Below are 26,413 nucleotides of genomic sequence, written 5' to 3'. Positions count from 1 at the left end.
ACATTTTTAATTACTAAATTTAAAACACGTTGTGTATTATATTTATGCATACATTTATAACTAAGAGAAAAAAAGATGTCATCCTGTAATAAGAACAGTCCTTACATACATCTAAGTTTACACATTTTCTAAACTGTCCTTAATGATTTCACTTAAACACTGAAAACTCCATCATGGATAAGTCTTGAGTATTAACATCCATGACTAGAAGATTTACACTTATATAGACTTCAAAAATATGAGCTGTATCAGCAAACGGTTCCATCAGTCAATCAATCAATCAATCAATCAATCAATGATTAGAGGCACTAGTTTTCTGAAATACATTCCCGATCTACCTGATGTACTTAATATGCACCCTTCAGCAAATGGGTTCTAAGACAAAATAAATTCAGGATGCCTCTTGTACATAATTACCCAGCATTTCCAAAAGTATTTGGCCATGGACGAGCATCCCTGCCACCACCAGGAACATATTAGAGTAGTTCGTGGTTAAGAACTTAGCCTCAAGTCCAGCACGCTAAGCTGTTCGTCAAAACTAGGGAACCTTGAAGAAAGTTTCTTCCCCAATGCATTCCACTGCTTCCTGCCTGTTGGTTTTAAAGACTATAAAAGCCATGAGGGACTCATAATTTTAAAAATATCCTCTTGGATTCTGCCTGTCATCAGTATTGTTTCTTACTTAGATGGGTTATCTCTGTTCAGTCGAGAAGACGCTAGTGTACCACAAGAATGGTTACACACATTACACAGGAGTTTCTATACAGAGTGCAAATTCACAACCCCCTACAGACCAGTTTACCCACCTAACGCAAAGGGCAGATTAGTAAGAGAACACCTCAACAGAATTGGTGGGATGGATTTATTCTCATACATGCTTGGCTTTCGAAAATATTTCACTTTTCTTGTTGATTTTTTAGTCAGTAACATTTGTTAAAAGAGTCTAATCTTGACTGATTGGGATCCCATATGGATCCTTAGGTCGGTAGTCCAGAAAAGATGTGATAGCTACTTATCAAAGAACTCAGACTTCACAAGCCATCCACTTAGTAAAACCAGTTTACTTCCACCGACACTGTCAAACCAGAAAGAAGATGTTCAACTACGGTTAAGCAGCTTTGGTTAAAATGCTCCAGTCAGAGAACATCCTCCCCTGCCTCATCGGGTAACATCTCATTCTAATTTGCTCTCGTTTTTTTCTGCCAGAATGCCCAAGAGTTGATCAACATCAAACCAAGGCAAGCTTGGTGTTTAGTAGCTTGATTGAAAGCAGAACCCTCAGTGCGCTGAGATGAATGTAGCCATTGAGTAAAAGCCTTCACAACTTAGCCAAGGCAGCAGGGCCAGGCAACGTCCTTAGGTGGAATCAGGTTAGCTCATCAGACTGAAAACGTATTTGAGAAGGGGAAGATGATTCTGCAGATACATGGGAAGAGAGAGGGAAGAAATATGGGATGGAAGGCCCTCAGCAAAGCATCTGAGGGAAGGGAAGTTGCAGTCTTGCATCTGGCCCTGGGTGTTAGCTGCACCCATACTAAAGCACCGATCCTACACAGTGAGTTTGGGTCTGTTTGTGGAACTTTCCCCCTGTGACTCCTACCAAGACTTCTGGGAGGAGTGTCGGTTGAGAAATCCTAATTATTCACAAGAAAACAAATGGCGTATGTGTCTTCGAGACTCTTCTAATCCCCTAACAAGTTATTTAAAAAATACTGTTGGGCTCTAAACATTTTATAGATTTGATGAGATAGTTCTGAAACACAGCCTTCTAAGAATGCTGTGTTTATACAAATTACCCAAATAAAGAGTATAGGCAAAAAGGCTTTTTCTAATTAAGAAAACTTTAGGAGAACTCAACCAAACAACAACAACAACAACAACAAAAATATCATTATGGTGGAATACCAAATGGACCCCAGTCTTTAAAAACTCATCCTCTATGCACAGATCCCATAAAGCAGACTCATTATGGAGTAAAAAAAAATCCCTAAACACTCACTGGTATTTCTCCAGCTCTCCCCATTAGAGCTGGTGTTCCCATCTGAGAACTCAGATTCAGAGCTTGCTTCTAGTCTCCGCTCTTTCTCTGGTCTCTTATGTGGTATTGCTAGGATCGATACAGCTTTACTCATTTCTGTAGGTTTTCCTGTTGTTTCCAGGAGAGCAATGGGTTGCTTATTTCTGGACATGCTAACTTCCTCAGGAGCTTCTTCAAAGTCGGGTTCCTGGGGAGCCCATGTGGTTTCTGCAACAGCCCTTTCTCCGCCCCTGTTGCCTACAGATTGGACCGTTTCAATGGTCTCTATTTCATAGTTTCCATAAAGTTGGGAGCGTTCAGGGCCTCCAAACCCATGTGGGTAACCCTGAACATCTACTGATGGACTGGTCACAGCTTCATCTCCTCCTAATAATTTGTCACCAAGGCTGAGTTGAGATTCCAACCCTTTACACTTAACCTCCATCTTAGAGGTTCCTGGGATATTCTGATAAAGATGGGGGATTTTCCCCAAGAACCTGTCTTGCTCTGCCTGTGAAGGCTGCTTCTTACTGTCTTCTTTAGCTGACAGCCCAAGCTGAAAAGGTCCTTCAGACATCTCTTTAAGAAGTTTCTCAAAACCATCATCAAAGGCACTCTGAGTTACTGATGGAGCCTCAGCCTTCTCTACAGTTTGTTGGATTTCTTTAGGATGAAATTCAGAAGCAAGTTGCTGGGACATCTCACAACTGCCTGTTACAGCTGATGGAGAAATAGTCTCTGGATCCTTCTCATCTTTTGACAGGGAACTTTCTAGTGTTTCCTTCAGTAGTTTTTCCAAGCCAGCCCTAAATTCAAGGCACTCTGACTTGGGCTGAATAAGGGTTTCCCTCACTGTCTCCACCACTTCCTGAAGAGGCTCATGGACTTGCTGAGTGACAGCAGAGGCAGGTGACCTGAGGAGATGCTCTGACGGTGACATTCTGGCAGATAAGTAAGATCCACCTTCATGACCTGTATCAGGAGCTGTGTAAAAGGAACGGAAGTCCGTGTCTGGAAGAACAGCATTCGTAACAGTCCACGGGGGACTCTCTCTCTGAGGACTTGAGGGTCTATCTGCTGTTTGCGCTCTCTCAGGAAGTTTGGTTTCCACTTCTTCAGCTTCTCTAAGGAGCCTCTGTAAGACAGCATTTACATTCGTCTCTGTTGGTCTAGAGGGAAGAACAACTTTCTCTATAGCCTCTGAAATTTCCCCCTCAGAAGGCAATGTGCCATCCTGGGACGCAAGACGAGTATTCTGAGTTAAAGACACATCTGCTGAAGAATTGGAAACGCCCTCAAAAAAACAGGAAGACTGAGCCGGGGGAAAAGACCTTTCTGCAGCCAGCTGAGGCTCGCCTTCTGGGTTCCAACATTCAGCCTTCTGGGTGAGAGCTGAATCTCCCGAAGTTTCAACACCCTGCGGCGAGGGAGCTTTTATTTCTCTCTGATCTGCTGAAGAACTGCGCTTCTGTTCTATCCACCTTTCAAACAACCTGTCATCTTTAGATGGGGAGTTGGGTCTAGCAGTTGCAAGTTCCAACGGGGACTGCAAGGGAGTGGATGAAGTTCTAGCCGCTTTCTTCAGGAGTTCGTCTACACTGGAGCTCTGTTGAACCTGTGGAAGAGCTGCCACTTCATCTATGTGCTCATTAGGGGTCTTCTTGGGCCCCAAGGCATCTTCCTTATCCTCGGTGAAACTTGCCTTATGAGACCCTGTCCTCTTTTCAGAAACACCTACTTGGAGGGCTTGCTGTTCTTGAACGCTCCTGCCAGAAGTCTGGGTTGCTGAAAACGCACCCTCTGCCAGCAACTTCTGTAGCCTGTGGTTGAACGTGTCTTTAGAGGCAGGAGGCACAATGCTTGTTTTCACTATGGATTCTTGAATTTCTTGATCTAAGCAATCCCTTGTCTCTTCAATTACTGGAGCAACCAAATATCCCATGTTTTTCCCCACATTTTCCTTTGAAGGCGCATTTCCTGCCAAATGATAGGTGAACTCTTTGGGTGGTTTTCGTGGAAACGTGGTTTCATCTGGCGGTGCTTGGAATATGCCCTTTGAATTTGATGTCTCCATCTCTTCAGCTGCCATAATATGCCCCTGTCTTAAACGTCTCCCCTCTTCTACGTGGGTGTTTTCTCTTGATGATTTCATGCTGGCAAACTCCTTGGATTTTTGGCTGTTAAGTGGCACAGAATTCTGTGTATGTGCTGCACTATGATTCTCAGCATTATCTATATTGTTTAGATTGGCCCCCAGGCCCCAAAACTTCCTCAAATTCTCAAACTGAGAATGACGATAGGCTTGTTCTGTATTGGGCTCATCCATTCTTTCTTTGAGGGACAGAACTTTGAAGCTGGCATTTGATTGCTCAGTTATAAATCTGTCTTTCTCCAAAGAATGGCATCTTTCATCACCAGTAGTGTGAAGGGGAGACACTTTATCTGACTGGTCAGCTGAAGAATGGGTTTTGGATGCACCTGATGTTGGGGGTCTGGTTGTTTTAGGTTTATCTGAGAGATTGAAACTGGAGAGGTGGGGTGTTTGGTCATCCTCATCAAGGACCACTCGTTTAGCAGTGACGTGACTATACTCACTCTGGCCTGGAGTTGAACTGCCCGTGATCATGACCGGTGACTTTGCAGGCTTGTACGCTTTAGCAGAAGATGGCTCCTGGCTGCAAGAAGATTTGAGTTCTTTTGCCTTTATCTTAGCTCCAGCTTTTTCTCCTTCCCAGAAGGATATTCTATCACTCACGCTCTTGTATGTCTCTCTCAGCACTTGGTTTTGGGGACCCTCACCTGCTTCTTCCTGGCCTTCAGGCTTCCTCCAAGAAGATCCACTGTCAGCAGAACTGAGTGGCAGCTCACCATTCTCTGGCTTTAGGGATGGTTTTAGGATGGAAGTGTTGCTGGTTTTGCTCTGGCCCTCCATATCATCTTTCGAGTTACAGTCTAGAACAATTGAGGAAGTGCCAGCCTTCACATGTGTGTTCCCTTTGCTTTTCTGGGGCACATGAAGTTTGGGTTCTTCTTTACTTAAGCTGCCAGTATGCGTAGGGTTCCACGGAACTGGGGGCTCTGCTTCAGATCTTTTCAGAGCACTGAGGAGGTAGTTACTGTTTGGAGTAACTGTCCCACATCCTTCTCTGGTTCTCTCTGAACCTTGGCTACAATCCCAACTGTCACTCCTTTGACTTGGGATTCTGTATCTTTTAAACAGTTGCAGTGTATCTGGACCCTCCTTTGGGGTGCCCTGTTGGGACCTATTTGCAGAGTTAGATTTGAGAAGTGCATCAGCGTCTTGGCAAGCTTCAGAAACCAGCACATCTCCCTCTTCTTGGAAGGTCGAATCCGATCTCACAGGCTTCCGATTAATTTTAGTGGACGGCAGGATCTTTGAGTCACCTTTTACACAGGTATTGTCCGTCATCATGGGAACAGTAATCTGCGGTTCTGAGTCTGTTTGCTGCCTGGGATCTAGTCCCTGGAGATGCTGGAGGGATGACACACTGTCCTCTGTGTGAGAACTTCGGTTAAACCAGTCTAGAACTTTAGATATGGAATCGTCAGCTGTCTTCCTTATCTCAGTAGTGCACGGACCCAAGGGCAAGGATGTCTGGGCACTGAGAGCCAGGAGAAGGGGCTTACCTTGCTGATGGTCTCTAAAACTGTGATCTGATGTCTGAGAGGGCTCAAGTGCAACGCAAGGAGTCAGTTCATCTGCAACACAGAAGTGCTCTTCTGAATAAGTTATTGCTTACAGGACCCTTATTCAATCCTTTATTCTATCATCCCCAATGGGCACTTTGGTTTGCCCTTTGGAGAATATTAGCAGCTCATGCCAGCATCTTTCAGGGAGTTTGGTATAAGATATTCTAACTGACTACTCTGTCAAAAGTGCCTTGAAACAGGACAGGAAGGCAGATGTAGACCCCTCAAAGCCGTGTGGAGAAGTACTCGGGCAATGACTTTGGAGTGCATGTAAGATTTACATTCTGCTCCATGTTACATTTTAAGTATTAATCTTCTCCAACTTTCAAATATTTGCCTAAAACCAAAAACTGAGAAAGCTGTCATATTGGCTTTATGGCTTTCTTCATCCAGCGGGAGGTTGCCATAAACTCTAAAGGAGGCTTTGAGGGGCACAAACTGAAGTCATTTTAGGAGTCGGGCAAACAACTTTCAAATGAGACTAAACAACGAATTCTTTCCAGAGCACTTGGATAAGAAAAGGGGAATATCTGCATTCCTGGGCCTGACTCCTCATCTACTCAATCAGGATCTCGGAAGCCAGGGCCCAAGAGTCTCTGCATGCTGGAGGTTCAGAACTCTAATCAAAATAACCTCTTCCATCACTTCCCATTTTCTTTCTGCCATTTCTACTGTGAGTCAGGAGCTACTTCTGTAAGCCAAGTCTATCAAACTGGCTCCTTGTTGTTAGGTAACCCACGGCTTGGGGTCTAAAGAAAGGTGCTTGCATTTTTTTCAAGCCTGAATTGCAATGTACATAGGATGTTCATCCACAGGAACACAGGTATTTTATAAGAACTCATCAGGCACTGACTTAAGATAGTAGGGAAGGCGCTGATCCTTTTTGTTTTAATGCTAAGCTGCACAGTACCTGGAGAGGGGTGTGCCTAATACAAAAAGGGCTGAATTTTTATGAAGTCAGCCACATTTTCAGACCCAATAAAACCATACCAGCTTATAAAATTCAATATTTAATTTTAATCAACTTTGACTAAATGTGAAAATGTAAGAGATTTGCATAATACTGATACACAGTAAATAATAGCTTCCTTACTTAAATGCACATTGTCTAATTAAATATTGGTCAATACTTGTGAAAGTTATAAAATTTATGTGTCTATTTTACAGACTATTTAATAACGAGGAAAATGTTTGTGATAAACTCTTGGTAAAACAACAAAAACAAAAATAAAAGTTTTGGGGGTAGGGTTAGAGATGGCTCAGTGGTTAAGAGCCCTGGCTGTTCTTCCAGAGAACCTAGGTTCAGTTCACAGTGCCCACATGGTGGCTCAAAGCCATCTGTGACTCCAGTTCAGGGATTTGATACCATCTAATGGCCTGCACAGCCTGGAACACAGACATAGAAACAGGCAAAACACTCATATACATAAAATAAAAGTAAATCTTAAAAGAAGTCAGGGTATTATAAATATAAGTATTTATATTTATATATAATAAATATAATTTATGAATTATATTCATGCCTAAAATTTTGGCAAGTTATAAAATGACAAGTTAACAAAAGTTGATGTTGATTAGCAATATCATAGATGAGAATTTTTAAAATTCTGTATGTGATTCTTAAGTATTTTACACATAAAGTTGTTACATCAAGAATTAAGAATAGTTCTTTTAAAATATCAAGTAATATTTCCATCTTTCATTTCTTTGTGTTGTTTTTCCTTGTAAAAATACAATGAGTCTTGGTTGCATCCAAGCTCACAGCTAAAGCCAAGTCCCTATGAGTCACATGTTTAGAGGGTTCTTTGACTGCCCCAGCACCTCTTGTCTATATTATTCAGTAATCAAACGGCAAAAGGAGCTCTTAGTACACTTGTATATAAGCACTCTCTGAGTCTAGGAGAGCTAGGAGCCAATCAAAAGAGCTTTGCTAACAGTATTTTCTTCCAAAAATGTATATAATCAATCATGATTTTAAAATCCAGCAGGACAGATACTTAAATACAAAATTACAAAGACATTCCATGAGGAGGCAGATGTAGTTTGAAAACAAGGAAAGCCTTATTACTTCCTCCATATAAATTATAACACAGGGAAATATTATCCCCCGTGTTTTTTCATCCTTAAGATAAACATTTAAGTCAGTGGTTCTCAACCTGAAGGTCATGACCCCCCTGGGAGTTACATAGCGGATATCCTGCACATCAGATATGTACATTACAATCAGAAGCAAAATCACAATTATGAAGTAGCAACTTGGCGGTTGGGGGTCACTACAACATGAGAAACTGTATTAAAGGGTTGCAGCATTAGGAAGGTTGAGAACCACTGGCTTAAGTAAAAGCCACCTGATTATTTGCTAATGTTTGGTCCATCGGTAGTAATTTCTTTTCGCATGAATTCTCTCATCACTTGAAGAAGCACTTGTTATTTTTTAAAAGAAGTTTTGCTATATTCAAATCATTTAAACATGCAAAGAGCTTTGTCTCCTAAAGAGTCGCGGACTGCAGGGCTAAGAAAGCTAAGCTGAACTACTTCAGAATTATCCTAATATGAAGAGAGAGGAAACTGAATTAGAAACTTGATTATTGCTATTTTAAAATCTTATGGCATTAAAAACTTATTTTAGGACTGAATGAAAGCTTATTAAAATGGGAGAAAGTGTACAAGATTATATTTCCAATTTGTTTTTCAAGGTCCAAGAAAGTGGTAATTACTTAGAAGGGACCTGAGAAGGTAGTTGGAAGGATTTTCCCTCAAAAGTACTCAGAGTCTGGTTTCTCAACCTAATGGCAGGTGAATAATGACAAATTTACTCTAAACAAACATATTAGAATCCGTTTAGTTCTTACCATCTATGTAACTTTTATTTACCTCAAAACATTGCCATTTGTACAAGTGATTGTTCTGTCTTTGTCTTTTCAACACAGGGTCTCTCTATTATGCAGTTGTGGATATCCTGGAACTCTCTATGTAGACCAGGCTCACCTCAACTCACAGAGATTCTCCTGCCTCCGTCTCCTGAGTACTGTGACTAAAGGCCTGAGCCACCACACCTGGCTAATTTCGTCACCATCATCATCATCAACATCGGATCAAATGTAAGGGAACTCGTATTAAATATTAGGTACTGTACTATTCTAGTTCTTTAGGCAATGCCACTAAATTAGTGTCCCACAGTAGCTTTTTTTAATCCTAGCTGGGATGCTTAAAGAATACCTTGGTCTTGCATAGGGATAACCGGTCTGGGTATCTCAAGCTATAGGGACAGCTTTTGTAACCCACAACGACAACCCTTACCCGCAGGGCTTTTGGACAACTCTGATTCCAGTCTTGTTAGAGATGGTGATTTATCTTGGTTATCACCAATGATAGATGAATTCTCAACAGGCTGTGGTCTTGTGGGTTGAGTGTCTGAGTGACAAGGGAGCCCGTCACTTGGAAGAGACCTAAAAGACGTTTGCTGGTGGGTTTCCCTTTCTGAAACACTTGGGCTTGTCGCTGACTGATAAGGAGACAAAGGTTTCCCGTGGGAGGGCATTTGGTGATCTTGAAACTTGTCTAGGCCTCCAGCAGCTTCTGTTCCATTTTGCAAACTGTCAGATTCTAAAACAGTAAACTCTCCTACTTCCTGGCCAAGAACAGGTCTAGGACCCTGAGGAAGTTCGTCCTTCACCGCAGAGAATCTCACGTGCTTGAATGGCTCCAGCGAGTTTGTGGGCGAATCGTCTTCTAAAGACGGCTCCCTCTCCGAAATCCTCTCGTGGATGGTTAGGCCAGGGGATAGGCTTCTGCTCTTTGGATCAAAGCTGTAATTTAAGCGGAGAGTTTCTGAGTCCGTACTGCTGGAGCTGGAGTTGCGCTTTAGGATTCCTCTTGGCGCCCCTTTCGCGGTCAGGGAGTCCCTCCTTTGTCTAGGAAAAGACTGGTTATCATCTGTCTTGAGGTCCTTCGGTTTGTAGATCAGTTTTCTGGCCTTGGGGATTGGAGCTTTGATTTGAGACCCATTTTCAGGTGCCAGGGACACAGGTTGCTTTGGTTTCTCTACCTTTTGACTTGAAATATCATCTGGGATATAAGTATTTTCTTTAGATTTTGACAATTCATCTGAAAATTAAAACATATTAAGAGCTGTATTAAGTGGAGAGAAACTAACTTTAAAGCAGCTGGAAGTTGAGTCTGTTTTCAGGAAGCACTATGGAAACACTAAATATAAGAAGAGAAGCTGCATGAATGCAGACCTCATGGGGGGAGCACACTCGTGTCAGTACACAGATGATGTTTACAGTAGGAATTTTATTCAGTGATTCTACAATGGTGAAAACAGAGCATTACACATCTGTCCAAAGCTGTGGAATATAGAACATCAAGAGCAAACCCTTGATATGAACTATGGACTGTGGATAACAGAGATGTCCCAAAGTAGTTCATCTATGTGGTAGTTTGAATGTCTGGTTCCCACTCAGTGGAACTGTTAGGGAAGGATTAGGAGGTGTGGCCTTGTTGGAGGAGGTGTGTCATCACTGAAAGTAAGCTTTGAGGTTTCAAAGGCACCCCCATTTCCAGTTAGCTTTCTCTCTCCCTGCTCTCTACTTTCCAATAAGATAATCTCTCAGCTACTATTCCAGCACCATGTTTGCTGCCGTGTTCCCACCATGATGGTCATGGATTCACCATGTGAAACTGTAAGCAAGGACCCCAATTTAATGGTTTCTTTTATAAGTTGCCTTGGACATGGTGTCTCTTCACAGCAATAGAAAAGTAAACATACTTCTATAGTCATAAAAAACAGACCACTCTGAGGGCAGATGCTAATTATGACAGAGGCTCTGCATGTGTGAGGATAGGGCATGTATAGATATTGTATATACTGTTGTTCAGTATTGTTGTGAAAAAAGTCATCTTTTAAAATTGATACATGAAAGCTGGCAAGATGGTTCAGAGGGTAGAGGCATTTTCCACTCAGTGTCAAACTGAATTCAATCCTACGAAACCCATAAAAAAAAAGTAGACAGAGAGAACCAAGTCCACAGCGTTGCCCTCTGATCTCCATGGGTGTGTCATGACATGTGTGCACATGCCATGAGGATATGAACATAGAAGGGGCACATAGGGAGAGGCTGAAAGAGAAGCAGACAGAGGTTAAGAAAATGGAGAAATATGAAGAAAAGCAAAAAATATCACATATTTTTTCCTATGTGGAATCTAGGTGTGTGTGTGTGTGTGTGTGTGTGTGAGTGACAGGAAACCTGAAGGGGGTTTATGTACATCTGTAGGAGGACTAACAAGGAGAGGGAGGGAAGGGAGGTAGTAGTGGGGAAGAATACAAGCGAGTCACAATGATACACATGTGTGAACTGTCACATCAGGAGTCGCAATGATACATATGTGTGAAATGTCACATCAGGAGCCATTATTTTGTATGTGGAGAAATCACTGAAAATATTGCTGTGCTATATTTGCTTTGAGATATTTTACAATGATTATAAAAACTTTTCAAATAGAGTTTTTAGGGTCTAGAAAGATGACTCAGCAGTTAAGAACCCTTGTTGTTCTTACAGAGGATCTGGGTTCAATCCCCAGCACCCACATGGTGGCTCACGACCGTCTGTAACTCCAGCTCCGAGGGAATCTGATATCTTCTTTTGAATTCTGAGGGCACTAAGCATGCATAAAACAATCTAACAACAGTCTTGAGAAAAATTCTCAAAGGAGGCTGAAGACAAAACACAAACACAACCTTGCAAAATCACATATTAAAACCATAAAAAGTAATTCAACGTTTAAAATTAAAACCCCAATATCTAAACTAACATCTTCTCAAAAATGCTTAAAAAGCAAACAGCTAATAGGTCCTAGTGATTTTTCCCTACATTTTTGTGTATTATAAAGTGTACCCAAAAGGAACTTATTAAGATGGGCTAATTGAAGTCCCTGGATCACTGTCCAACTGTTTCTCATTCTAGGCTAATTTTTAGTGAGTGGCATCTTCTTAGAGTTGCTTTTGAAGGGACAGAATTATCCGGCATTCCCTCTTCTTGGCCTGTAAAATTCCGTAAGTGACAAACTTAAATCCACCAAACGACACATTCGATGAAATACTGAGCGGCAAGTTTTATCATTTCTTCCTGGGGGTAGCTTTAAATTTGTTTTTCAGCCTCTTTGAATTTCAAACAGACCACTGTATCAGCACATGGCAGACTTGCAAGAAATACTGTTATGTGAAAAGACTACACGCCTTTGGTCAGAAATTTTCCCATGTCACTGATGAGGGAACTCAGAGCATAGAGGTCACGAAACAATTGGCAGCCCCGGGGCTGGAATGCACAGACGTTCAGTTCCTAAGATCTAGACCAAGGCCACAGCAGCAGAAGAAAACCATCAGGGCTTCTCACATTCTCTAGGGAGTTATTTTAGTGAAAGGAACTCTGAGTATTTCCCCCAGTCCACGGATAACAAAGATAAAAATAGCTAGTCCAGAAAAATAATATTTACCCTCTTTTGAAATCTGAAGTAAACCAGCTTTTCCAGTTTTTGACTGCTCATTTTTGGTTTGTGGCGGTGAGTGATCTTCTGGCAGCTCGGAATTGTTAAATGGATTCTTCCTTTGCTGGTGAAATATAATGTTTATTAAACTTGGTTTAAATGTCATAACAGCAACCCAGCACTAGCAAATGCCTAAGATCTCACATATTTGATAGCTTTAAACAGCCCAATCTATTGTCTGGTGTGTTTGGGGCCAGGGAAACTGTTTAATTTGGTTAGCGTATAATTAGTATACGTCGTACAAAAGCAGAGATGCAATTATATAAAGTATGTACATTGCCAAAGTCCTTTGAAATTAGATCAGAAGCACATTTCATTGATAAAGAGCAAAGACTTGGCTAAGGGCAAGGTTTCTTAATCAGGTCAGATTCCCACCAGGGCTCTTCCTACCACACCAGTTGCTATACTAGATTACAGCTGCCTGAAATGATCTCCATCATCGTGAAGTGCTTGGCAGGTGTTACCGCCAATCCTAATGGCAGCAAAGGTATAAGTACAAGTAGACTGGGTCTGTTGTTGTTTTGAAGCAGAGCCTTCCTACACAGTCTATAGAGTGGCTTAGGGTTCACACATTTCCTGCCACTGATTTTTCATATTAATGCAAGATCGACTCCCAATGATTACTGTTTGCTGTTTTGCAAATTGGCAATTTAGTACACGGACCTCCAATAGAGATGCAGGAAGCTATGCCGAAAAGTAAAGACTATGGTAGAACTAACAAACCATGTTTAGTAGCCTAAGAACGGGAGCACCATACAGGCTTTCTACTTTTTACTGTCTGAGACAGGGTCTCCCTGCCTAGCCTTGATGGGCCTAGAACTAACTCTCTAGACTACACTGGCCTGGCACTCACAGAGATCCCTACTGTCTCTGCTCTCCTCCATCCCGAGGCCTGGGATTAAATGATGGGTCACCACCTGGCTACTTTTAAAACAAAGTTAAGGTTTGATTATGTATCTGTACTTGGGGGCACATGAGCATGCAGGTGGTCACAGAGACCAGAGGCATTGGATCTCCATGGAGCTGGAGTTGAGAAACTCAAGTCCTCCACAAGAGCAGTAAACCTTTAAAACGCTGAGGCCATCTTTTCGGTCCCTAGACACTTAACTCTCAAGGACAAAAAGACATCTGGGTCTTTAGCAACACAGACATAGTTATCAACGTTATCCACCACAAGGGTGACTTCTCACATTAAATACCCAAATTAAGCACATATGGTACACAAAATGAATCGCAAAATTCTTTGTGTTTGTTTTGCTTTGCTATGATGAGGAAAATGGCATTCCTGCCAATCATGGGAGTTTTAAACATCTAGGCTCGATCTACCTTGGGCAGAGACACAGCTGGATTCCTTGCATTTTGCTGGGACATATCACTCACAACGGAAGTTGGATCCACCACATTGGAACTGCAAAAGAAACAATCATTCAGAGGATAAAACCTCACTCTGGAGGAAGCATAGATCATGGCTTCACCGTCAAGGACTTTTAAGGCAGGAGAAGGAAGGGAGTTTATAAGATCCAACCGCCAGGAAGGGAGAAGAAACTGGGGTCTGGCCATGATAAGGTACAAAAATAAATGCAAGGATGGAGCGAAGGATGTAATTGCATCATAAGAAAGGACAGAAAGGACCATCTGTTAGGACCCTTGAAGATATCTAGGCTACAGGCACACAACAGGTTCGCCATTTAAACTTGCAGAAATGAACCCATTTCAAACTTAAATTTAAGATCTGATAGAGATGAGAAAGTGAGCAATGGATTTTATGGGTGAAATAAAGTCACAAAATCCTGATTCCAGAGCAGTTTCCTCTAATTCATATGAGACATAACAGAAGCAAAAGCTCAGTAGAGCAAAGCAACCTGGCCAAGAGACAGTATGACCAAGTCAGATAACTAGAAACAAAGGCTGATGTGTTGTGGCAATTCCCTATGCCCTTCCAATCCAACACGTTAATAGATGAAGTCTTACTCAGACACAGAGACAAATACCACAAGGGCATTGAGAAGCTGGGGTTGGGTATATGGCTGCAGCTGGTTTAAAGAGCAGAGGATCCTCTAAAGCCTGATGCACTATCCAGAGGCAGGGCAGTCCCAGGGTGAAGGTCAAATGCAGTCAGAGCAAATGGTGAGTTGATCAGGTCATTCCCTTGGCTTATGAGTAAGAAGAAAAGTAGGTCGCAGAATCCTGGGAGAGGTGAAAAATCAGCTTGCCGAGAAGGCCCGCTCCAATAGCCTCGCCTTAGATATAAAAGATGAAGTCACTGTTGGCTGGAACCACGATTCCTTTGTTAATCTCCACCAACTCTAAGTGACATCAGAGTCAGGAGCTTGGAAAAATCCTCTGAAGGTGATGGCTTCTCACCACATGGCTGAGGAACAGAAAGCCCGGGCAAGGAGACATTTCACCCTGGAGCCATGGATCCTTGCCCAAGATTACTGCCACTAAACCCCAGGGCTAGATACTTCGCTGTTTCCCGTTCTTATTTCTGTACTTGAATTGCTAATCCTTTTTTTCACAGCGAGTCCCCGGAAACCATTAAAACTCTTAAAGGAAGCCATTCTCGTCCTTCCATCACCTTCCCTATTGATCCAAAAGTAAAATAGGGCAGATGAGGTGTCATTTCACTTGAGCGCATGAAGGCAAAAAAAAAGGGGGGGTTGCATAAAATGGAAAACAAGGAAAGACATTATTATGGAACCATAATTTGGACAGAGGGTCCTTACAGGAAATCTATCCCTGCACTAGATGAACACAAAGTCAAATCAAGTTGTGCAGCAGCAAAGTATTAAAAACAAGCATGGCCACCGAGTGAACCTGGTGTCCACAGTGGAAGGCCGACAGCTCAGAACCAGGAAGCCATTTCTTTCCAGTGCCATTTTTAGAGGCCAGTAGGGGAAACGGAGCCAACCACCCGGTGCTAGTGCAGCCCTGGGTCTTGGAGGAGAACCTACAGCTGCCACTGCGTCAATCAATCCCTAACTGTGTTCTTAGTGTTTGCTCTCATACCCCAAAATAAGTGCATTCATCCATCACAAAGCAAAGTTCTTTGCAACAGTGACCATTACAGGAAACCATACCAGGTCCAAATGGAGTATCTACAACACAGCCCCCACATCAGTGATCAGGGATCATTGTAGAAAAAGGGGCATACAGACTGTAAGAGACGGAGAGGGGGCTTGCTATGAGATTCTGTCTCCTAGAAACATCAGATGTGATACCCATGACGTCTCACCAGCATTGCTGCCTAAACATGAGCAAAAACAAGAACAGCACCAATAGACATGATAGCATGGACGAGGGACAGCCCATCCCTACAAAGTCTACCCCTACACAAGGCACTACAAGCAACCAAGGAATGCTGAGAGCAAGAGTGATAGGCTTCCCCAGGGAAGAGTACACCAATTAGTTATCCGATACTGAATGGTTAGCCCTGAAAACTTACACACACAAGTAACATTAAACAGTACGAACAGGTGCATTTATGTGTTTAGGAACACAGGCACAAAAGTAACAATTGAGAAAGAGGTCACGAATTTGAAAAGGAGCAAAGGGGGTTACTTTGGAGGGTTGTAAGGGAGGAAAGGGGAGAGTAAATGTAATTATATTATAATCTGAAAAAATGTTTTGAAATTACTTATATAAAAAGAGCCAGTGGGTACTATGATGAACCATATAGAGCAGATGCCTGGCTCAGAATAAATGAGCTCCCTTAGTAACTAAAGCAGCGGGATAATCAGAGGACCTGAGCCAATCACAGAGGTTAGGGCTACCAGATTTCCATCTACTGCCCCCAGGGACCAGTGTTCTCTGTTTATAAACCTTCCCAGCGCTACAGATGTAAACCAAGGTGAGTTCAGAAAGAATGGAGGTGGCTGCCCACGTCTGACTGCTTGCTGGTCACCCATAGCATTTATAGGTGAGCCCCCCACAGTCTCATGGTTATAACATAATTAAAGATCTTGCCACCATACCTACCTAAGAAACTGCGCTACCCAGCCTCACATCCCCCCAGTTTTCATTCCTGGCTAAGAAAATATTGACAGGTGTTGAGTCATTCGATAGCAAATGACTTTGTCTGGAAGGATGGGCCCCAAAGCACACTTAACACACCCAGTTCACAAAGGTTAAGAAAGCATAAGTGAGAAGTGTTGCAGGAGATTGATACCATGAGAAGCGGCGTCCTCTGACACGGAAAGGGGGACGTCAAAAGTAACTCCTTGTACAGCTGCCTGATTACCACCCATGCCACGCCTCCCAGAACCGGCCTTTACTGAGCAAAGCATGCTTGATATGATGAACAGCTGTGTGCTTGCCTGCCCAACCACACCGTCCGTGTAATATAATAGGGTAATTGTAATGCTACCCGGAAGTTGCCAATTTCTGTTCTTCCTGAGAAATGCTAACCAGTTCCCACAATGAATTTCAGTTAATCTCACAACATCCTAGTAAGGAATCCTGGTCCAGTTTACAATAAGATCAAATAGAGCCGCACAGAAGACAGTGCATATTCTAATCTCTGATGTTATATTAGCCTGGAAGGAAGGAAGGCTGAGGAACGCCCAGCAGCCTGTGGGGCGTGAGGAAGCCGAGTAGGGCGCTGTTGCCTCTCAAGTCCTTTGAGATGGAATGAGAGCCTGGAGGGAAGATGGGAAGTCTGGGCTTGCTCAAACTGTGGAAAGAGCTGTTTGCCTCTGAGTCCCCGTGTCTTCTGGCCTCTTCTACTGTGGTGTTTGTTTCCCCTGCTGGTTAACGCTCCATGCTCCTTAGCCCCTATCACGCGCAGACTCTAAGATTTACTCCCAGCTTCTTGGTCATGTCTGTTTAATGGCTATGAATCTTCTACTTGGGTTTCTAATAATTTAGGCCTCATCTTTTTTTTATTTTTATGAAAATAAGGACTTTACCCATCAGGGGCAGAGCAGGCAATGGGGGTAGGGGGCAGGGAGACACCAAGAGGAATGACAGAGTGTCCTGAGGTTTTTGAAATGCTACATTCAAGAGTAGTACTAGGTATTACTTACTAGTACCTAGGACGTGCTATGAACTATGTTAAGAATTCTAGGTTTACTAGCTATTTGGCTTCTTACTAACTCTGTTAGCCAATTATCAGTCTCATATAGCATGGAAGTAAAGGCTGAAAAAATTAAGCAGTCATTACTCTACCATCACGATACCAGCCAGCAGCAATTAACAAGGTGCCTCAACCTCGAGCCAACATGGCAGTCCAGCGTAGACGAAACAGAACATTACAAATTGTTGGGATCATTTGGAGTCCTGGCCTCCAGCTGCTCTTCCTTGCTAGTGATCTTTCCTTTCCTTCTGATTTGAGTTACTGAAAGCTGTGTCAAAGTTGTTTACCATCTCTGCTTCACGAGCACGTGTTGCCTTGGCCTTGAGGATCAGAGGATAAGGTTTTCACCTGTGGGCCACTTGACTGATGGGTATATAAGCCTCTGTGGTGCTATTGAATAGGGGGCTTCTTACCAGTGACTAGAGGTTCGTGTCTCTGTGTGTTTCAACCTCCAACCCCTTGTTCGGGAACTGTATGGTAGGGCATAGAGTGCAGACAGGCGTTGTGCGCTGCAACAAATAGTCCTGGAGGACAGCCAACACCCACCACTCATGGGAAGTAGGCAATTAGCAGACACCTTATTAGAGTCAGCACACCATTACCCATTGGCATAACTTTATTCATAATTGACTCTGAAATGCCTATTGGTAGCTGTATTATACATAGACCCTTCCTTGCCTATAAACATTGGAAATATCTCTGTTCCCACATGGCCTTGGTCTTGGATCTAGACTCAATATGTCTGAAGTCAAAGACACTGACTTCGCGCCAGTAGGAGGTTCCGAAGTGAGTTGTCTCCACTGAGGCACTTGTGATGAAATGCAACTGCTTCTCCCACCAAAAGGCAGTAACTGTCCTTTCAAAAGAGCGGTACTAGCGAGAATATCTTTAAGGATGCGAAACAACTGATTCGGCATCAAAAGTGAAACAACACAGCCTCCCAGTTGGCTGCTTCTTAGAAAGGATGTACAAACAGCTGATAAAACCATTAAAAGGTCAAAAACGAAAATACAGAGGATACCCAGCGTTTTAAAGAGGCATTTGTTACCTACTATGTGCCCACTGTCCTGCATACATGAGAACCAGCTCTGACAGGTCTATATCATTCCCGCCTGTCCCACCAGGCTCCTGTTCCTGAACTTTTTCCATCACACTAGACATAACAGTATGACCGCCATTCCTCTGTCCCATTCCTCTGTCCCCTTAGATAGCCCACACAGATCTCTTCAGCCTACTCTAAGAAAATCCTACACACCAATGAAAAACCACAACTCCTAGCACTGGAAGAAACAACCACTTAATACCCTGATACCACAGTGGAGATCTATTGGAAATTCTGAAAGCGAGGGAAGAGTCTGGTTTGGGCCCCATTCTCACGGGAGCTCAGAAGTTCCCCAAATATTACCTGTCTCCACACCCGTGACTCCAGTCCTTCATCTGTACCCCAAGCCCACATCTGCCTACGTAGCACAGCAGGCCACGAAACCCACATGTTCTGGCTTACCTTGGGCCTGCTGGAACTGTGTCGTCTTCCGGCTCTTCCGCAACAGCCAGCTCTGGGGGAAGGACAGCATCTTTGTTGACATTATTCACCCAGCTTTCTTTTGCCTTCACTGCTGTGTCCTTACTCTGCTCGGCTGAAACAGGAAACGATAGACAGAAAGGTTATCTATCACTTCTACCATCTATACCCTTCTCGTTGACTCCTATTAGTAAGGACTCAGATCTGAACCTTGGGCCTTGTGAGGACCAAGATGACCGAAAGCTGGGTCTCCCTCCTTCCCAAACAATTGCTGGCTGTGACCTCACCTGCCACAGGGAGCCTCTTCTTTCTCATGGATGCTCTGATGATGTCAGCGCCATGGATTCTGTCCCTGTGCCTTTTGGCTTTAGCTTCGTAAAACCATTGGCCACTCATATTCTTTAGCTGTTGGTCATCCTTAATCTTTTCAGGCAAATGTCTACAAAAGGAAAAGTGCTTTACTTGCCAAGACCCCGCAGTAAATAAACAAGTCCACTTTGACACTGAAGAAATTGGTAAAGATGCAAGCAAAATGCAGCTCTCAATAATTTATGTGCCACAGACCTCCTAGATGTCTAACAAATGTTCTGCTTTGACTAAAAAACCTAATCAAGTGATACCAAGCATGATTTTTAAAGGGTTTTATTTATTTTTATTTTATGTGTGTGAATATTTTGTCTGTAAGTAAATGCATAATAGGCGTGTGTTGCCCGCAGAAGCCAGAAGAGAGTATAAGAATCTCTTAGAATTGAAGTTACAGACAGTCGTGAATTGTGGGTGCGGGGATTTGAACCCAGGTCCCCTACAAGAGCAGCAAGTGCTCTTAACTACTCTGTCTGAAACTTCTCAAGAGCAGACTGACTTCTTAGTTGTAGTCTTCTCTGTCCACCATTCAGATGGGCACAGCAGAGAGGAATAATGGAGAAAGTCACTCTGGCCGCTTCCTCATCTGTAAAATGGGGTTAAACACCCCATCTCATAGGGTTTTTCTGAGAATTACATTACAACACTGAAACCACCCTCTGCATATGCCAAGGGCCTATCAGACATTTAAAGGATAATTAATCTGTAAGATAAGCAGTGCCTTGGATCTTCTCTTTTCAGTGAAATGAGTTTATCAGAGACTTTACCGGAAGCCTGTACAAGAAGGGGACATGACACTCTGTGTGCTGAGGCGGGCTAAAGCAAGGGAGGCACAGGCAAGATCCATCAATGCCGAGACTGCTTTTAAGGATTCCATATTCATTCATGCTCACGGAGTAACTAAAACCTAAAGAGCGAACCAACTGATGCCCTCCTAAAACATCCCTAGTTGAGACTGGTTGGGGAAAATGGTGTTCTAATCAATGAGTCTTTTAACCTCCACATCCCCTAGGCAATAAAATGAGAGTCTCAAACCTATCTTTTCTTCCTCATGGAGATAACGGAGTAAAATCCAATAAAAAGCCTTTGGGAAACTTTGAACTCTTGCAAGAAAGTGTGCTGGACAAATCCAAATGGGTTTGCGATTTTCACTCAAGCTGAGACGCTCCTTGTCTATGTGGCAAGTCTGGATTAGCCAGAGAATGTGAGTGGGCCAGGCAGGGGATGAGGACTGTACATAGGCACATCCGGGAATGGAGAAGGAGCCAGAGGGGCAGTCACCCAGGCCCAGCAATGGCCGCTCCTCTTCCCTAAGTATGCCTGAGGGGACAGCGTCTTTGTGTGCCGCTTACAAACTCTTCACCGATCTCCCCTCCTCTCCCAGTCACCTGGGAAGAAGTGATTCTGTTCCCAATGTGCTCGCCGCGGTCCTGTGTCCAGATCCTGGCAAGGCCAGCATCATTGGTTTAGAGTCCCCAGCCACCAAACGACTGTGGCTCTTATTAAATGCTGCTAATTGCTGTTCATTGCCTAAGGCTCCTGACCAAGCAGACAGTCCTCGCTGGGCAACTGGCTGTAGCTCTTATTTTTTTCTTCTTCCAACAGGAGCAAGATTCTGCCCAATTCCAGAAGGAAAAAAAAAATCCACCTCTCTCCTTGGTCAGATGCGGCTCCAGGAAGGTTGGTTTTCATTTCGTATATATTTGCTTAGTGCCGTAAAAAAACAATGTGCTCGAAGAGTGAAGGGATGCTGTACAAGGCCCTGACCTCCTGGCTTCAGATCGACTTTTGGGGGTTGTTTCCCAGCAGACTCTCCTAAACCCCACTCGCCGGCACACTCAACTTTGTGTTGCCCTCGAAACTGCTCTTCTGTGACCTGTAGGTTTTAGAGGTAGAAAATCCTGACTGTGGGCTCCGGAGGCTCTCCTAAATAGGGCCAAAGCCTAGTTTGAATTCTGCCTAAACAGGACAATGGAAAGGTTAGTAAACTAGTCTGTACTTTAGTCTCCTTGTTTGTAAAGATGGAGGAAGTAAGGCCTACCCTTGAAGACTTCTGAGGTAATTCATTGCAGTGTTTTGCCTGGAAGCACTTAGCAGTGCCCGGCTTTTATAACGAGACCAATGACCTCTGGATGTCTTCCCTTGGCTTCTCTGTCCAGCACATTCCTCTTCCTGCTGCTGCAGGCCTAGCCTGAGCATCCCAAAGGCATGATTCCCTTGTCCTTGTTCCCACCAAACCTCCCTTTCGCATTCACACAGATCCCAAAGCTCTGTTCGCACATCTGTTTGGCCCAGGCAGCTGTGGACTCTGCAGACTCCTTGAATACAGGGATTACATCCTTATCACCATTTATAGTCTTACCATGAAGCACAGAGACTGCCCCAGGGCTGATACCCAGTAACTGTTTGCTGAGTGAGTAAGTCATCCAGTAGCTATGTGCCATCAGCCACCCTAGCCTGAGTAAGAAGAGATAACGAAGATCCCACCACTGCCAAGTTTCAGGAGACCAGACTCCACCATTGTAGGAGGGTTTCTGACGAGGCAGGACTGCTCATCTCTCATCAGAACAGGAAAAAACAGATCATGAAATATGGTTACCTGTCAGCTACCACAAACCCTCACAGCCGAGCTACTCCCGGTTTCTCTGCGTGAGATTGTTTTTGTTAGCTGGAGAGTACTGTGCAATCGAACCTTTGGAGGTCTTTGCAACTCTGGGCCTCTCTCATCTTAATAACTGCTTGCAAGGCCCTGGTGTGCGCACAAATAGCACAGGCTCCATGAGTCATACCCGTGGAGAGGCACGGCCCCGGAGGAGAGTGGGAAGCCTGTGGCAAGAACAGGATTTCTGACTCTTTTGTTTGAAAGCGGCAAACGAATGACAATTCTTTCAAATGTAGTGAGAGCCATTTTGGTATTTCTTAATAGGATTATTTCTGCTGGGTTTGATAACCTCTGATTTTTATACCAATTCTTTCAAATGTAATGAGGACCATTTTGGTATTTCCTAATATGATTATTTCTGCTGAGTTTACTAACCTCTGATTTTTACACCTTGGCCACTTGTCATATTCTGCAGATGACTCCATATGTGTGACATCGAAGACCAAGTTTGTAAAGATATCAATCATTCGAATAATCCCCCCTGTAGTAGGTGCTAAAGCTTCTTCCAATAGTTCTCTCCTTTCTTCGGATTTAAAATCAAGTGAGCCGCATTAGCACTGGATTTTCTCATTGTTGCACTGCCTAGCTGAGGTGGGGAAGGGTACATTTCTTGGGACCGACACTGTTCACCTTCCCTACACACACACGTTATGTTTAAGTTAGCGTAAAGAGAGCACCTTGTAAACCCTGGTGGGCAGCAAGACTTCACCCAGTCCAAATATGCCGCTGTCCCGTCAGCCTTCCAGACCAAGCACCCAGTGATTATGCTGCACAGTCCCCCATTCTGTTCATCAACATCTGCACAACTTCTGTTTGAGTGAGCACTCAACCTGTGCACGGCCTCTCATCCTTCTGCTTTCACTATAGATGATTTGGTCCATAGCAAGGGGTGGCCACTGTGCCCCGCCATGTTTAACCTTTCATGATCTTTTGTTTACTTACTCTTTAATTTCCTAACATATGCCAGGCATATTCTGGGAATTGGGCATAAAAATCATTCTACAGCCCTGATGGCCAGTGGCTATTTTTTTTCAGTGTGTGAGGAATATGCAGACTTACAGCAGGAGAAAAAGAACAATGGCATTTTCCAGGCTGGGTTCAAAGCTGTCCCCAGCCCACCTCCTTTTCACTGCGTGCACACATGCACTCCAACTTCCAGCTTCCTGACGTGATCAATAAAGGCCTGACATCACAGACAAGACCTGATCAATAATACCTTCTCAGACGTGGGTAGGAAATCTCAGCAGACCAGCCAAAGAGATGCTCTTCTTTATTCTCCAGAGTTAGTCCTGTCCCTGCTCCTAACCCCCCAGTATCTTCCAGGAAAGATGATAAGACTGAATAATTTGAAAATGGTCTCGTTGTCTAATGAAATAATGTAAGCCCGGTGTACTTAAGAGATGTGCTCAGGGTAATGCAGAGCCAGACCCAGAAGTTAGCTTGGCTCTCAGCAATCCCACCCTGCTTGGTAACGCCTAACAAGCTTTTGGTTTCTAAGGCAGTCACCACGAGTCATTCTTTCTACCATTCTTTCTCTCAAGCATTGATGGAGAATCAGGAAACCACCAGACTTGGAAAGAAAATGAACTGAAGATAAGAAATGTGTTTCCGAGATGCGGGCGCGTCTCAGATCCCCGCAATTTGCTGAGACTCTGGAGCCAGAGCAGCAAGACCGTCACCCTGCAGGCTGCTCACCCTCTCCCACTCTGTCTCCCCACCCACTGGAGGGGGCTGAACTGCACTGTTCTGAGAACAAAAGGAAAGTGCATGTGAGACTCCTTGCATGCTGCAGCCCCGAGGATGAACCCCGATTTCTTTTTGTATTGCTTTCATGGAAAATGCCAACAGAGGTCCTGGAAGCCAGTCCTTCAGTAAAAACTGCCTTTACTTAAAAAGGAGGAACATCCTAAAGAGGCGGCTGAGAATTATAAGATGTGGTGGCGGTTAAGATGGTATCTCCTGCAAACACACCCATCGCTGCAGATGTGGTTATATGCATGTGGGGGCCGGGACATGGTGCTGGTGTGGTGAGCAGACAGATGTGTGCATCAGTTTCCTGCTGGCAGGGTGACGCAAAGCCCAGGAAACGCCACCTCGGCAGTATGTCATTTTCAAACCATAAAAGTCTAAAATTACACATGCGTGTGTGTAGTGATGTTCCCCGCAGGGAGGAAAAGGGCCAGGGTAGAAGAGAGGAAAACAGCCAGCTTGGTGTCTGCTTCTCTGTTGATCTATCAAACATCTCCACTCAGGACAGAGTTAGGGACACAAGATGACTTGAGCCCAATGCTTGTACCACAGAAGACTGAGGCAGCGACAAGGGTAGCCTGGGGCTGTTGCCTCCCCATGTGCACCCTAGAGACCTTGCAAAGATATTCCCCTGGGTTCATGCTCATGTGCTACCACTGACAGCTTGGGTGGTTTAGGAAGTGAGCGAGTCTTCTACGTAATGCTCATTTTTATAACCCATGAAGTCAGGGCGGAAGGCAACATACAACCTGCGTCATCCCCAAAGTGTCTTGCATGGATTTGAACATGAGCAACTGGAAGCATTAGATGTACAGAAAGTGGCAAACGAGCTTCATTGAGAATATAAACCTTACCTACAGCCCCACCGACAAGGATGCTGAATCAGTGCTGGGCTTTATAGAAAATAGTGCGGGAGTCCTCCATTGACATCCTCGTGGCTACCCAAACAATTAACATAGGAAAGCCATTTACAACTGAAACCCTAGCTTGTGGGGAGCTGAGGCAGAAGAAGCAGCATATTGGAAGCCAGCCTGGGCTACACAAGGGTGCTGGGGAAGGGGCTGGAGAGGTGACTCGGTGAGAAAAATGCTTTCCACACAGCATGAGGACCTGACTTCAATCCTCAGAACCAGCAGAAAGCGGGGTACAGCAGCTCACACCTATAAGCTCTGTACTCCTGCAGCGAGGTGGGAGGCAGAGGCAGGAGAATCACTCAGGCCACACAGTCTCATGCCTGTAGTGGGGAACAAAAGAGACTGTGTCGCAGAACTATGGAAGTGCGGGGCCCGATACACAAGGTTTTCCTCTGTCCTATTCATGTATACCATGACACACATACATGCCTACATTCACACACACACACACACACACACACACACACACACAGAAGAGATATTCACGACAGATTTGCCTTTCTAATAATGCTAACTATAATCAATATATCACCAGCTTGGCTTAGACAAGAGGAAGGCTAACTGAAACAGTAAAATCATGTTAGGAGAAGAAAATTTAGATTTTCAAATTTCCAATCGATAATCCTTTAAATGGATAAAGGTCATGGGGTAGTAAATTCCTCAAGGGCTGGAACCTTGCCTTCTGCAGTCATCTTCAAATACCAATACAGCCCCGTCCAGAGAAGTTTCTTACTTATAAGATAAACAATAAAATGTCGCCATATTAAAAACAGTTTGAGACTTTAAGGAGTAATTCCCTGATAGCTATTAGGCAACATTCTCTGTGTCTTTTGAGAGGCACGAGTTGAGTGCTGGGAAGGAGGATTCAAATGTCCCCCTCACCCTTTGCAGGCCGGGAAGATTAAGAAGCATTTTTACAATCGGACTTAGTCAGGACCTGGTCATGCTCAGTCTCCGAGTTGAAGCTCAGAAGAAGGCTAAGTGACCTGCCCTAATGGGTCACTGCTGATTAACTACCGGTGCTGGGATTTGATTCCATGGCCCCTGTGTCACGACTGGACTCTCATTGTTCAGTTCTGAAAGAAAACTTTCAATGACCAGCATGAGACGGCATAAGGCGCTAGACCAAGACCGTGGCTTTGTCCCTGACCAGCGGTGTGATCCTGGCACTTCATTTCCCCTCTGCCTGCTTTGCCATCCTGCCTGTCTGTAAAATGACGGAGGCAGATTAACAACAGCGTGTCTGGCCAGAGCTATCGAGTCATAACTGACCGAAGAAGGAAGACAAACTGTGAAGGATTACAGAGGGGCTGCTGAGCCAAAGCCCTAGGAGGATCATTTTCAGAAACCAGAGACCCTGTTGCAGCAGAGACTGAGAACCACCCCTAAAAGCCCCTTTGGCCCTCAAGCAGCTTGGTTGTGGAGCAGGAACCTTCTTGTGTGGAACACATCAAATGAGGCTCTTCCAGTAGAACCCACAGTCCTGTGACCGTCTGTGTACATTGTCACTAGTCCTAAGGTCCTGGTCCCGCCTGTGGTCAAGTCCACAAGAAATTCCTGGTTCCTAGGTAAGAAGATGTCCAAGTGGTGTTAGCAGCTAGGGCTGAAACAAGACTTTTTGCCACCTCTAGGCTTCTTCCTATCATGTTTTTATAACAACAATAAATCAGTAGTGCCGGGAACCCCCAGAAACCTGCCAGGCCCCTCCAGAACAGCAGACCCCAAGGGTGGCCTCCCATGACACACGGCACTCTTGCAGACGCTGTGGCCTAGCTGTCCTTTGGCCTAAGTGGATGGTACAGTCCCTGCCTCGCCAAAGCTCGGGCTGTTTCAAGTACCACAAAGGATCACGTTT

General features: G+C 44.1%; 1 protein-coding gene and 1 long non-coding RNA gene across 11 annotated transcripts in view; one reads left to right on the top strand and one right to left on the bottom strand.

Annotated features, from left to right (window-relative positions):
• Sytl2 (synaptotagmin like 2) overlaps positions 1-26,413 on the bottom strand; it is a 99,774-nt gene that overhangs the window by 30,402 nt on the left and 42,959 nt on the right. For 7 of the 10 annotated variants that reach the window (XM_085682989.2, XM_085682991.2, XM_085682993.2 and 4 more), the window contains exons 3-8: positions 19,158-19,309; positions 18,853-18,985; positions 13,601-13,682; positions 12,224-12,338; positions 9,029-9,835; positions 2,000-5,737 (exon numbers count right to left, since the gene is read on the bottom strand). In XM_085682989.2, coding sequence (XP_085539115.2) covers positions 2,000-5,737; positions 9,029-9,835; positions 12,224-12,338; positions 13,601-13,682; positions 18,853-18,985; positions 19,158-19,309 — 5,027 coding nt within the window. The remainder of the gene's footprint in view (positions 1-1,999; positions 5,738-9,028; positions 9,836-12,223; positions 12,339-13,600; positions 13,683-18,852; positions 18,986-19,157; positions 19,310-26,413) is intronic. The other 3 variants (XM_048435167.3, XM_048435165.3, XM_048435166.3) reach the window with 1 other exon arrangement.
• LOC146889863 (uncharacterized) lies at positions 20,833-24,030 on the top strand. Its single transcript, XR_014999513.2, has 2 exons — positions 20,833-20,913; positions 23,437-24,030. It is a non-coding gene; the product is annotated as an uncharacterized LOC146889863 (long non-coding RNA).

Source organism: Myodes glareolus, chromosome 24 (assembly GCF_982192425.1).
Source record: "Myodes glareolus chromosome 24, mMyoGla1.1, whole genome shotgun sequence".
Taxonomy (NCBI): Eukaryota; Metazoa; Chordata; class Mammalia; order Rodentia; family Cricetidae; genus Myodes; species Myodes glareolus.
The sequence above is the reverse complement of the archived record's forward strand: the minus strand, read 5'-3'. Positions and strand labels throughout refer to the sequence as shown.